The sequence below is a fragment of the Hypomesus nipponensis genome, chromosome 9 (assembly GCF_054491055.1).
Source record: "Hypomesus nipponensis isolate SF chromosome 9, ASM5449105v1, whole genome shotgun sequence".
Lineage (NCBI taxonomy): Eukaryota > Metazoa > Chordata > Actinopteri > Osmeriformes > Osmeridae > Hypomesus > Hypomesus nipponensis.
Window position 1 is genome coordinate 24799995 of NC_140369.1, and position 13318 is coordinate 24813312.

A 13318-nucleotide genomic window follows, 5' to 3' on the forward strand; every position below is an offset into this window, starting at 1 on the left:
CAGTTACGTGCGGATGCTGTTTATTGACTTCAGCTCCGCCTTCAATACAGTCATCCCCCAATACCTTGTAAATAAACTAGGCATCAGCACCCCACTATGCACCTGGTTACTGGACGTCCTCACCGATAGACCACAGACAATAAGAGTTGGTCAAAACTCTTCAGAGACCACCATCATGAACACTGGGGTCCCCAGGGCTGTATGCTGAGTCCTCTGCTGTTCACGATGATGACCCATAACTGCTGTGCCAAAAACACTTCAAACCATATCATCAAGTTCGCAGATGACACAACAGTGGTGGACCTCATCTATAGACGACTCAGCCTACAGAGAGCAGGTGCATCAACTTATTGACTGGTGTGACAAAAATAACCTACAACTGAACGTCCATAAAATAAAATAAAAACTGTGGACTTCAGGAAGGATCACATGCCACACACTCCACTTCCTATTAATGGCAGTGCTGTGGAGTCTGTGAAAAGCCCCAAGCTTCTGGGGGTGCATACCACAGATGACCTGACATGGGCCACCAACACCACCTCTCTGGTCAAGCGGCCGCAGCAACGCCTCCACTTCCTTCGCCAGATGAGGAGAGCTGACCTCCCACCCTCTGCCCTCACCATCTTTTACAGAGGTGCCATTGAGAGCATCCTAACCAGCAGTCTCTCAGTCTGGTACAGCAGTTGCTCTGCTGCTGACCAGAAGGCCCTGCAGAGAGTGGTGAAGACAGCAGAGAAGATCACCAGATCAGCCCAACCATCCATTCAGGACATGTACCTGTCCCGCTCCTGAAGAGAGCCATCACCTTCACCATAGACCCCGCCCACCCAGCACACACACTGTTCACTTTCCTACCATCTGGCAAGCACTACCGCAGCATGTGGTGCAAGACTACCAGACTCAGGAACAGCTTTGTCTCACAGGCCATCAGACTACTCAACACACTCAAGAAAGTCTCATGAACAGGTGCTCCTGCACCACATACACCCACTAAGGACCAAGTGACCGCTAAATGATGTCTTTGTGAACTCTGCAAGCTCAATGTCTGCACTATGCACTTCATATGCAAAATATCATATAGTATCCATGCTGCTATTCAGCACTTTGCACTTTACTCATATGTTGTTCTTATCGTATATATGTTGGTCTTTAACCTGTTGATGTCTGTTTGCACTATTATGTCAAATGTAAAAATGTAAAAACTTGCACATATGGAGTATGGTGAAACACAGTTTTGTTTGTCTGTCATTACCTGTTGCTGGTCTGATTGACAATAAAGTTCACTTTGACTAATAGCCAAATCTGATAATTTCATCATCTTCTTAATTTATTTATTTTTGTTCCAAAATGGATTAAATAAATGTATCCCTCAATGCTACACACACTACCTCCACTACATGTACATAAGTATTCACAGCCTTTGATCAATACTTTGTTGATGCACTTTTGACAGCAATTACAGCCTCAAGTCTTTTTGAGTATGATGCTACAAGCTTGACACACCTATTTTTGGTTAGTTTCTCCTATTCTTCTCTGAAGGGCCTCTCAAGCTCCATCAGGTTGGATGGGCAGCGTCGGTGCACAGCCATTTTCAGATCTCTCCAGAGATGTTCAATCGGGTTCCAGTCTGGGCTCTGGCTGGGCCACTTGAGGACATTCACAGTGTTGTCCCGAAGCCACTCCTTTGTTATCTTGGCTGTGTGCTTATGGTTGCTGTACTGTTGGAAGCTGAACCTTCGCCCCAGTCTGAGGTCCAGAGTGCTCTGGACCAGGTTTCCTGTAGGATCTCTCTGTACATTGCTGCATTAATCTTTCTATCAATCCTGATTAGTTTCCCAGTTCCTGTCGCTGAAAAACATGCCCACAGCATGATGCTGCCACCACCATGTTTCACTGTAGGGAGTGGTGCCTGGGCTCCTCAGACCAGAGAATTTTGTTTCTCATGGTCTGACAGTTCACATGCCTTTTGGTAAACTCCACGTGGGCTGTCATGTGCCTTTTACTGAAGAGCAGCTTCCGTCTGGCCACTCTACCATACAGGCCTTATTAGTGGAGTGCTGCAGAGATGGATGTCTTTCTGGAAGGTTCTCCTCTCTTCACAGAGCAACGCTCAAGCTCTGTCAGAGTGACCATTGGGTTCTTGGTGTTGGCAAAATTGAACATATAACACATTTATCCTGGATAAGAATGATTCTGTGTTCAGCATTCCTTGTGTGTAGAGAGAGGCCTACCCCCAAATCTGAACTTTGGGGAACACGAGGCATACGTAAACAAGGTGACCTGGGCTGACCACTCTCTCTTACTGGAGAGGCCATAAAAGATGTCTGGCCTTATCTGTGTTGGGTGAATCATGTGGTCAAGCTTACAGGGGTCAAAAGGCACACTCACTCAAACACGCACGCACACACGCCTGCGCCAGGTCTATGCAAGGAGCCAATGAAGAAGAGCAATGGAACATTTGCATGCCTTTGTCTTAACCAATGACTGTAAAGAGCGGTTCTGCTTAAATAGCTAGCTAGCACAACATGCTTGCGGACAAACTTTGTAGCACAATGGCGTGTGATGTTTTTGTCTCCTTGTGGGCCGGCCGCAAGCAATAAAGCTTTCTTAAACTTGTTCATCGACTGACTGTGCAATGCTTGATAGATTAATATTTCTGACACTTGGTCACCTGCCTGACTAAGGCCCTTCTCCCCCGATCGCTCAGTTTGGCTGGGCGGCCAACTCTAGGAAAAGTCCTGGTGAATATATACAGTATATATATATATATATATATATATATATATATATATATATATATATATATATATATATATATATCATATATATATATATATATATATATTTATATATATATACTGTATAGCCACCAGGTGTCCCTCTGAGCCAAATGACTGAACAGCATACATACGATTCAGGCCTTTGTTGGCATCTATAATATACAGTAGCTTTTTTAGTTTTAGGTGGAGCCAGTAAACTTGCCACTTAAACTTTTTTTGTTATCTGTTACGAGGCTTCAGACTTGAAGGTTATTGATGGATTCAGATTTAATCTGCTTGTAAAGGGATCAGCTAGTGCGTTTGGTGCAGAACATGTTACAGCTATAGCAGAACAATCTGATCATGACGTAACCATTCAGAGAACATTTCTTCCATTTCAAAACTAAAACCGCAGCTCAAGGAAAGGTGCAGTAGGTGATTTCCTGTGACTTTATTAAGGTAGAACATTGTTCATTCTAAACACTACAAGCATCTCAAGCAGTAACATTTCTTAATACAGACTCAGCCTTCAGTCTTAATGTAGCTTTCAGACATTTAGATTGGATTCATTTTGAAAACGGGTCACTGCAATACATCGATTTGTATTTGTCATTCCTGGTCACAGTCCATGTCCCCATTAGACGCTTGAGACAGAGGCCTATCCACCTTCCGACCGGCATCCACATCTCTCACCTCGCTCCCCTGGTCCCCCCCACCCTCCAGCCCCCTCTCCCTCTCGCTCCTCTGGTGGTACAGGCGCAGGCCAGGGTCTCTTCCAGTCGGCACACACACAGCAGACACACCAGAGCCCCCCAACAAGGGTCTTTTGTCTGCAAGAAGGGAGACAGAGAAACAGCCCGTTTACACCAAGGATGGTAACGAGAACTATAACTGCAACAATAGCTATATTTACATCCACACCAGCCCAGGGGCGTAGCCAGAATAGTCTTTTTGGCCCTCGAAAAATATGGATAGGCATCTTTTCAGTTATTTAACTTTTGCACCTAGTGCATCATCGGGAACATTTTCATTTTTGGGTTAGGCCTTAGAACAACTTGGGAAGGCCTGTGCCTACCCGGGCCTCCCCGTGGATACGCCTCTGCACCAGCCTCACGATTGAATGTCATCTGCCATTTTAAATGTTCAAGCTCTTAACATTTTACTGGATTCTTATAGGTCTTCATTGTTTTATTGTTTATCAGCTGGAAAAAAATATTTTTTGAAAGTGATCGCAAACAATATTGTTCCGTAATATAGTTGTTGTTATCGTTGTGGTGTCGACTCGGCTATTATTTTCAAAACATCTCGTGCTCAGTACTTTGATGAAACGCTTTAAGATGCAACTTTTAAAGGAGCTATGGAAAATTAAAGTTTATTATTATTATTATCATCATTATTATTATGCTACAGACTGCATGTTCAGGGGTTTGTTCAGTAAGTTAGTTAAGTTAGCCATGGTGCCACCCATCCTCCCACCTCCAGGCCCGATGGGATGCATGAGGCGGTTCATCTGGACGTTCCAGTGCTTGACGCTGGTGCTGGCGTGGCGAAGCTTCCTCTGCGCAGCCTGAAGAACAATAGGAAGAGGAAGTCAGAAGGAATACAAAGTTACATGATGTCATTTTAACTTCAAATTGTATTCATTTAGCAGACGCTTTTAGCCAAAGCGACGTACAAATGGAGCATGCAGAAAGTAATCAAGGATTAGAAGGGATCTGCAGTATTTTGTGGTCAGAGACATCAGTTTGTATTTACCAGGCACAGTGCAAAGCAACGATATCTGAGCCACCATGCACGGTGCTTAACCACCAGGTCAACAGGACAGTGGAACTCACTGCTATGTCCTGGTCCACTCTGTGTCGGCTGGCCCGGACCCTCTCCAGCTGAAGCTGGGCCTCGTCCAGAGCCTGGGACTTGTTTTCCATCTCCTGTCTGAGCTCCTGCTTCTCTCTCTGAGTCTTCAGGATGTACTCCTCCTGCTCCTCTTGGAGAGCCAGGAGCGCCTTCATCTTCTCCTCCTCCTCAGCCAGCAACCTAGGACAGGGACATGGGAGAGATCGCTAGCCTGACGTTGTCATGCTCATAATTCTAGTCAGAATATGAGTTTGAAACCGCTCCGTTGGGCTGTGACTATGGGGCGTGTTTCAACCGAACCCGGAAAAAAATGCCTCTTCGCTAAATTGGATAGACCTACAACCAATCAGAGCAACGTAATATGTTGTTTGTTGAAAACGAATTAAACCCAAGCGCTCTTTGGTGACGTGGTTGATTACGTTACTGTTGATCATCTGTCCATCATCGTATAAAGCCCGCCCTGACAATTTGATTGGTCCGAACAGCTCCTGTTCGCACATACTTTTTCCCAAAACTAGCGATCCCAGACCTAACTTCCCGACCAAAATTTTTTGTGGGTGGGGCTGAATTGGGCTGGCAGCCAGGCTAAGAGATCAGTACTAATCCACTGAATTTTGAATTCCATGAAGTAGACCTCAATGCTATGACAGTAATTACAATTTGACTTATTTGTGCCTGCAAATCTCCATATTAAAACAATGTACCAGCTTAGCTTGAACATCCTATAAAAAAATCTTACTTAGACAAGCTTGAGTGGGCCCACTCAAGTGACACAAACTGTTGTACATATTGCTGCACTGAACACTGACAAAGGGAGGGTTTCTGATTGGAGGGAAGAGGTTTATACACACAGCTCACATATGTGGTCTGGTGTTGCTGAACTTCAAGATCACAGACTTTCTAACCACAAACAAATTGCAAAGAGTTGACAGGAAATTGAAATAGGCTCTCAAAGGGGGAATGTGTGTTTTGTGAGGCGACTGTGTACTTGCACATCATTATTTAAGACAACTTAAAGTAAGTTTAAGACAACTTTATAACAGGTTTGGTGTGAGGATTGGGGTTTTCTTCATTGACTTGCCAGTGACAGTAAAATGTAGGGCCCAGGAACAACATATTTCTTGTGTAAAAGTTGGTGTAAAAGTGTACGTAAAAGTTGGCGTGAAAGTTGGCGCAAAAAGTTGGCACGGGGGGGTTGGGGGGTGGGGGTCTGAGGCCAACAGCACACTGTGGTCCCAGGAACAGATTGAGAAGCCTCGTCTCGTCATCTACCGCTTATCCGGGGGTCGGGTCGCGGGGGCAGCAACCTATGCAGGAAGGCCCAGACTTCCCTCTCCCCGGCCACTTCCACCAGCTCTTCCTGGGGGACCCCGAGGCGTTCCCAGGCCAGCCAAGAGACATAGTCCCTCCAGCGTGTCCTGGGTCTTCCCCGGGGCCTCTTCCCAGTGGGACGTGCCCAGAACACCTCACCAGGGAGGCATCCAGGAGGCATCCTGATCAGATGCTCTTGAGTGATTTTACTGGTGTCAGACATCCAGGGCAATACAAAGACAGTGTGTTCGCAAGACAGTGAGACTGAGGGAATGAGTGAGTATCTGTTGGTCAGCATGCGTTTGCCTGCTTGTCTGTCTGTCTTTAAGGTATGTGTGTGTGTGTGTGTGTGAGTGTGAGTGTGTATGTCATGGTGTGTGTGTCATACGTGGCCTGTGCGTGGCGGTGCTCCTCCTCGTCCTGTCTGGCTCTGATCTCCAGGTGCAGCGCCTCCTCCAGGCGTAGCTGTGTCTCCTCCAGCTCTCGGATCCTCCTCCTCTGACGCTCCGCCTCTGCCTCCTTCAGGGCCATCTCTGCCTGCATGCTGGCCCGCGCCTGGCCCAGGACAAGCCCTCACTCTTACACTGCACTACATCACCTCCACACCCCCAACATACACCCAGGGTGTAGAAGAAGGGCTCTTCTGTTTTTTGTCTGTGTGTTTATGGGGGAGGAGGGGTGTGAGCACCTCCCTCTCTCTCTCCCCTCCTCTACCTCCTTCCCTCCCTTTCACCCTTTCACCCTTTCACCCTTTCACCCTCCCTCCCTCCCTCCCCCCTCCCTCCCCCCTCCCTCCCCCCCTCCCTCCCCCCTCCCTCCCTCCCTCCCTCCCTCCCTCCCTCCCTCCCTCCCTCCCTCCCTCCCTCCCTCCCTCCCTCCCTCCCTCCCTCCCTCCTCCTTTTCCTCACCTGTTCAGCCTCCTGGACCTGCTCCTGTAGGGTTCTCTGCAGCTCCTCCTGCTGCTGTTTCCTCCTCTGCTCCTCCTGGTGCAGCGCTGTCTGTGCCTGCCTCTGCGCCTCCTACAGGTTGGAGGCCGACATGCTATTGGGATGGTTCCTACTTTTGTTAATTTGCTGATTGTTTGGATTTGTGGGTTACCACAGTACATTATAGTAGTTCTTCAGGATATACTGTAAAACTGTCTTTAGCATAAAACATGAAACAATAACGGGTCATTGCAGTCCAAAAGAATATGGTTTCCATGGCAAAGATGACTACTGTGATGGCAAAGATGACTAGTACGACTAGACTATGACTAGTATTTATTAGTATTAGGTATTACTCTATTGGAGGACACACACACTGTAGGCCAGTCTGCTAAATGAATAAATGTAAAAGTAACCACGGCCAGCTCGGCCCAGACACCCTCTACTTGACCTGCAGGAGCTCCAGCTCCACCAGCCTGCTCTCCCTCTCCCCCTGCAGGAGGTGCAGTCGCTGCAGCTCCTCCTCCTTGCCGGCGCGCCTCCTCTCGCGCTCCTCCCTCTGCTGCCGGCGTCGCTGCCTCAGGTCCTCGTGCAGAGAGCTCTTCCCCTCCGCACACAGGCGGATGGCCGTCTGGATGGCTGCCGGACGCAGCAGGAGGGGGGGACATGTTAGTCAACGGTGCTCTGAAAGATGACGTCACGACCACACCACTGTTCTGATCTACAGCAGGCAGCCGGGCCCAGAGACCCAAGAAACAACATTTCAAGCTGTGCATCAAACTTATTTTCTCCTCAACGTTCCTCTCGAACCAACCGTTGGTCCACTCCTGTCTCTGCTTGGTGTCGGGGGCGCTCATTTCGTAGGTCTTGGTGAGGGTCTTCACACAGAACATGCACCTCTTCCCCTCCCTCTCTGGAAGTACCTGCCAATGGCATCGCAACACACGGAGGATGACAAAGATTGTGATGACGATGACAGGGATGTCGATGAAGCGATTCTCATGTAAACAAATCTACATTTTGAACAGCGGACCCTGATTGGCTCTTTAGCTCCTATAGGCATTTTTGGAGTCTGTCCAAATGACAGAACCAAAACGTAGATTTTTGGTTTCAGAGATGTTTGTCGTGGCGGCCACCTCCACACAGCAGTTGATGTCCAGTTCGATGAGGCCCTTGCAGTCATGGCTGTCCTCGCTCACAAAGTACAGCAGGCTGCTGGGACGCAGGGAGAACCAGCGCTCCGTCCAGTTCCTCCTCAGGTGGCCCTTCTTCCACAGGTAGCCCTGGGAATGGGCACGCACGCACACACACACACACACACAAACAAACAAACACACACACACAAACACACACACACACACAAACACACACACACAAACACACACACACACAAACACACAAACAAACACACACAAACACACACACACAAACACACACACAACAACATGCTCACGTTGAAACAGAGTTCACGGTTATTTCAGCTGGGAGGTTAATCTTGATTGTGGGTAAGGAGGGTTTGGCATTCAGTCAGTCAGTCACTCACTCACTCCTACACAAACATTCACTCACTCACTCATTCCTATGCAAACACACACTCACTAATAGTGAGTTGTAATGTTGTAATACTGTTGTAATACTACAATTTCTATCTATCTTGACACACAGTCACAAACAAAGATGTTGTATGCACAACACACACAAGCACATCCAGCTGACCTCTTTGATTACATTGCCCACTATTTCCTGGTAGACCTCCTCTATCGCCATGGTAACAGATTCCCGCTCCACACCCCTGGTCAGCTTTCCAGAGTTGACAAAGTCCAGGAAGAGCCACACATTGACGCCGTTCTGCTGCACGGCCTCCTGGGAGTAGAAGTCCTCCATGTCCACACAGCTCAGCTCCACACTCATGGCTGAGCACAGCTTCTTGAGTAAATATTCCACCTACAGCAGGAACCAGTAGAGAACCAACTGAGTTACAATACGTATACACTTCCAGTACAAATGTGTATATTTATATTTAAATGTACGCAGTTTAATGTCTCAATCTACTCTGAAATGAAAGCGTAGAACAAATAAACAATTGGAGATAAAAAAGAAATCATGGAAACGCTTTGTTCAACAAAAGTTAATCTACAGTTTTGACTCATCAAAGTAGGCACCACTTCCACTCTGTGGAAGGTGCCGAATCTGGATCCAGAAAAAGAGCCCCAGACCATCATGCTTCCTCCTCCATGTTTGACAGTTGGTGTCACACACCGAGGAACCATCCTTTCGCCTACTCAACGGCATACAAACACCCTGCGTGATGAACCAAAGATTTCATGGGTCCATAAGACCTTCTTCCAGTCTTCAGTAGTCCACATGTGGTACTTCATGGCCCAGGCAAGCTTCTTTTTCTTAATTTGCCGTCTTAGCAATGGCTTTCTTACTGTCACTCGACCTGTCAAACTTGCAACTCAAAGTCTTCTCTTCACAGTTGAAACTGAGACTTGCTTACTTCAACCCGTGTTCAGCTGTGCTTAAAGCTGTTGTCCTGTGAGCCGCCTATCACAAAAGCTGTTGACTCTCAGTCTTGTCTTCCGATTCTGTTGTGGCTTTGGGTCTGCCAAACCTCTTCCTGTCAGAGTTTCCTCCAGTTTCCAAGTGCTTTTTGATGGTTTAGGAAACTGTACTCACTGACACCTTGGCTTTCTTTGCAATATCTCTATAGGAAAGACCTACACTTTGAAGGGTTATAATGGTCTGTCTATCTGTCTGTCTTCCTTTGTTAATTGAAAAACCTAAACATTTTTTTACCTCTGGCAGTTTACCGCTTTCCTTTGTACCATTTCAGGTTATTCACTGGACTTGGCTTAAATTAAATAAAAACTGGAAAAAAAACTTTTGACCAGTATTTATTTTGCTAGAGTGTTTGTACATTGTATTACATTACCTTCCTTTACAAATGGCCCCCAAACTGTGACCTGGCCAGATGCTGTGTGCTCCCTTCAATATCCTTCCTCCTCTCCTACCTCCTATCCTACCTTTTATCCTACCTCCTACCTCCTCTCCTTCCTCTTGTCTTACCTCATATCCTATCTCCTCTCTTTCCTCATGCCTCCTCTCCTACCTCCTATCCTACCTCCTATCCTACCTTCTATTCTACCTCCTTCCTCCTATCCTACCTCCTACCTCCTCTCTTTCCTCTTACCTCCTCTCCTACCTCCTATCCTACCTCCTATCTTACCTTCTATCCTACCTCCTATCCTACCTCCTTCCTCCTATCCTACCTCCTATCCTTCTTCCTTCCTCCTCTCCTACCTCCTATCCTACCTCCTTCCTCCTATCCTACCTCCTCTCCTACCTCCTCTCCTTCTTCCTCTAACCTTAGCTCCTCTCCTACCTCCCTTTTCTTCCTCCAACCGTTCCTCCAACCTTACCTCCTCTACTATCTCCTCTCCTAGCTCCCTTTCTTCCTCCAATCCTTCCTACAACCTTACCTCCTCTCGTATCTCCTATCCTACTTCCTATCCTTCCTCCTCTCCTTCCTCCTCTCCTTCCATTTGTGTTTCCTACTAGCCTATCTTACACTCCTCATGTTGGTACTTGTCAGAGGTGGAAGCCATGGTTACTACACATTCTGACAGGGCGAAACAGAAGAGAGGCAGAGACAGAAAGGAAGTGACAGGTGAGCTCACCTCATCTGGAACCAGCACCAGTGGGTACTTGTCCTCAGACAGGAAGTTGAAGAGGCACCAGAGTCTCAGGGCATCGTCATGGGACAGAATACCTCCATCTTTGGGATGATAGTTTTTATTGGAGCACAGTGTCCAACACAGCTCATCCACCTTCTCCTTATCGAACGTTCCCTCAACCACCTGGGGTCAGAGGAACAGCAGTTTAGCTGTGTGCAGTTATGCTCTGGTGTGCTACACATTTATTATGTACAACTGCGTAAGAGTTTGAGACTGTAAGTGTGTTGTCTTGCGTGTGATGAAGCCAGATTGACTCGTACTTGTAGTGGTGTAGCAATACTACTGATGTAGTAGTAGTAGTGGTACTGTTTCAATGCTGCCACTGCATCCGTGATAAACACATTTATACAGTCAAATGTTTTGATAAATCCACCCAAGGACTTCATGCAGGGACACTATTGGCCAGTCCCTTTGTGTGTGTTTGTGAGAGTGTGTGTGTGCATTACTTTATCCAGTATGTATTTGTTGAGGTATGGCATGTAGCCCTGGTTGGAGACTGGTCCATCATCGTCGTCTCTGAAGTGGTCCTCCAATGCTTCTGGGTCGTGTGGGATATTCAGGACTGTGTACAGGTTATGAGACAGCACCTAACACAGTAACACAGAACACAGGTTATGAGACACCACCTAACACAGTAACACAGAACACAGGTTATGAGACACCACCTAACACAGTAACACAGAACACAGGTTATGAGACACCACCTAACACAGTTACACAGAACATAGTAACACAGGTTATGAGACAGAACCTAACACAGTAACACAGAACACAGGTTTATTAGACAGCACAGATTTAAAAAAAATGGTTAACACATGCCATGAAGTATGATTCCCAAGTTAAACACAGAGCTTATTAAGGGTGAGCTGTGGCTTTCTGGGGCCTCCAGGGCAGAGTCCCCAGCCAGGCTGAGCCTGGTTCAGCCTCTCAGCCGGGGAGTGTGACTGGGATTAGACACGTCACAGATCCCCCATGGCTGCTCCCTCAACACGGTGCTGGAGCTCACCAGACTGTTCATGATTCTACCCAGTGCTTGCTAAGCCTTTAGGAGCCCTCACATCAACAACAGTCCACACACCAGACACAGATTGGATGACAACAATGATCATGGATGATGATGATCATGACACCGACTGATGATCACTGACTGTCTACTAACCTGAGTAGATGAATCATACACAAAGAAAATCATTTTGAAAATTCACATTTTGAATTATGTTGACAATGTTCCCCAAGTCAACGTATGTACACAGTGTTGGACAGTTCTAGAAGCAGGTCAGATCATCACCACAGTGTTGGACAGTTCTAGAAACAGGTCAGATCATCACCACAGTGCTGGACAGTTCTAGATGCAGGTCAGATCATCACGACAGTGCTGGACAGTTCTAGATGCAGGTCAGATCATCACCACAGTGCTGGACAGTTCTAGAAGCAGGTCAGATCACCACCACAGTGCTGGACAGTTCTAGAAGCAGGTCAGATCACCACCACAGTGCTGGACAGTTCTAGAAGCAGGTCAGATCACCACCACAGTGCTGGACAGTTCTAGAAGCAGGTCAGATCACCACCACAGTGCTGGACAGTTCTAGAAGCAGGTCAGATCACCACCACAGTGCTGGACAGTTCTAGAAGCAGGTCAGATCATCACCACAGTGCTGGACAGTTCTAGAAGCAGGTCAGATCACCACCACAGTGCTGGACAGTTCTAGAAGCAGGTCGGATCACCACCACAGTGCTAAACACCACCTCTTAATATTCCAGAGGTGGGTTTTAATCCCAAGGATCCCGAATGCACAACAGTTAAGAGATCAATCCAGATTAAGACCCTGTAGCACATACAATAACACATATCAAGTTGTAGGAACTTTTTTGACACACATAAAGCACAGCACAACAGATAAATGTGTTGAAATTGATTTTAAAAGACTGAGGTGAACCATTTTCACATGAGCTATACTGTGATGTCTTTCGTGTGTAAACAGGAAGCACACCCACACTTTCATACATACACACAGCAGTGTAAAGAAACGACAGGAAAGATCAGTGATGAGAACCAAATGAAAATGTCTTGACCTTGTTTCTTGATAAATGATGAATGTGACAATTAACTTGACAATTTGTGGACAAGGGAAAACAAACCTTAATGTCTGCAAAAGGAATAAAGTACCAATTTAAGAAACACCGTGAATCACAATGAAAGAAAGCACAGGTGATTACAATCTGAAAATGATGGAAACAGAGAGGCAGACAAACTCTTTGGCATAAGGACCCAGTTCTCATCTTCTTCCCTATAACTTACGCCTTGCCCTGACCCCCTGACCCACCTTCAGCTGGGACTTGGACACCTTCCCGCTCTTCTCCACATCCAGAGAGGTGAAGGCGTACCAGATAGACTTCAACAGCTCAGCACGTAACTCCATGTCTGCACTGTCAACTCCACTCTGCTCTGCTCATTTTACTGAGCCGTCAGTGTGTGTGTGTGTGTGTGTGTGTGTGTGTGCTTCACGACTGCGTTCTGACTTGGTTAACCCTCTCCACATCCTGTTTCTATTGGGCTGTATAGTGGCGCCATCCTCTGTCTTAACAAGACTGTGTGATTCGCCCACCAGAGGGCTGTGTGCTACTGTGCATAGTTTCATGTCAACAGAAGCTTCCACAGCATGAGTATTCTAGCCTGACGGTGCTTTTACACGGAGAGTAGTGACACGTCACAGCTTTAAGTTCCAATGTG

The 13318-nt window shown here is 46.9% G+C and overlaps 1 protein-coding gene across 1 annotated transcript; it reads right to left on the minus strand.

Annotated features, from left to right (window-relative positions):
- Positions 1–3195: 3195 nt before the first annotated feature.
- LOC146273940 (differentially expressed in FDCP 6 homolog) lies at positions 3196–13053 on the minus strand. The gene is made up of 12 exons (XM_084704453.1): positions 12912–13053; positions 11034–11174; positions 10531–10710; positions 8567–8794; positions 7987–8133; positions 7665–7773; positions 7302–7489; positions 6833–6943; positions 6313–6479; positions 4595–4793; positions 4236–4326; positions 3196–3589 (listed from the first exon to the last, which is right to left on the minus strand). Exons 1-12 carry the CDS (start codon positions 13005–13007, stop codon positions 3369–3371), a joined length of 1878 nt encoding a protein of 625 aa, XP_084560579.1. The 5' UTR covers positions 13008–13053; the 3' UTR covers positions 3196–3368.
- Positions 13054–13318: the final 265 nt, after the last annotated feature.

Bases quoted from the DNA above. Each gene is read 5' to 3' on its own strand.
- LOC146273940 (XM_084704453.1), bottom strand. From the start codon at position 13,007: ATGGAGTTACGTGCTGAGCTGTTGAAGTCTATCTGGTACGCCTTCACC. The intron at 10,711-11,033 runs GTAATGCACACA...CTCTGACCCCAG, and splicing joins ACAAATACATACTGGATAAA to GTGGTTGAGGGAACGTTCGA. The intron at 3,590-4,235 runs GTGGGAGGATGG...CCCTTCTTGCAG, and splicing joins GCATCCCATCGGGCCTGGAG to ACAAAAGACCCTTGTTGGGG.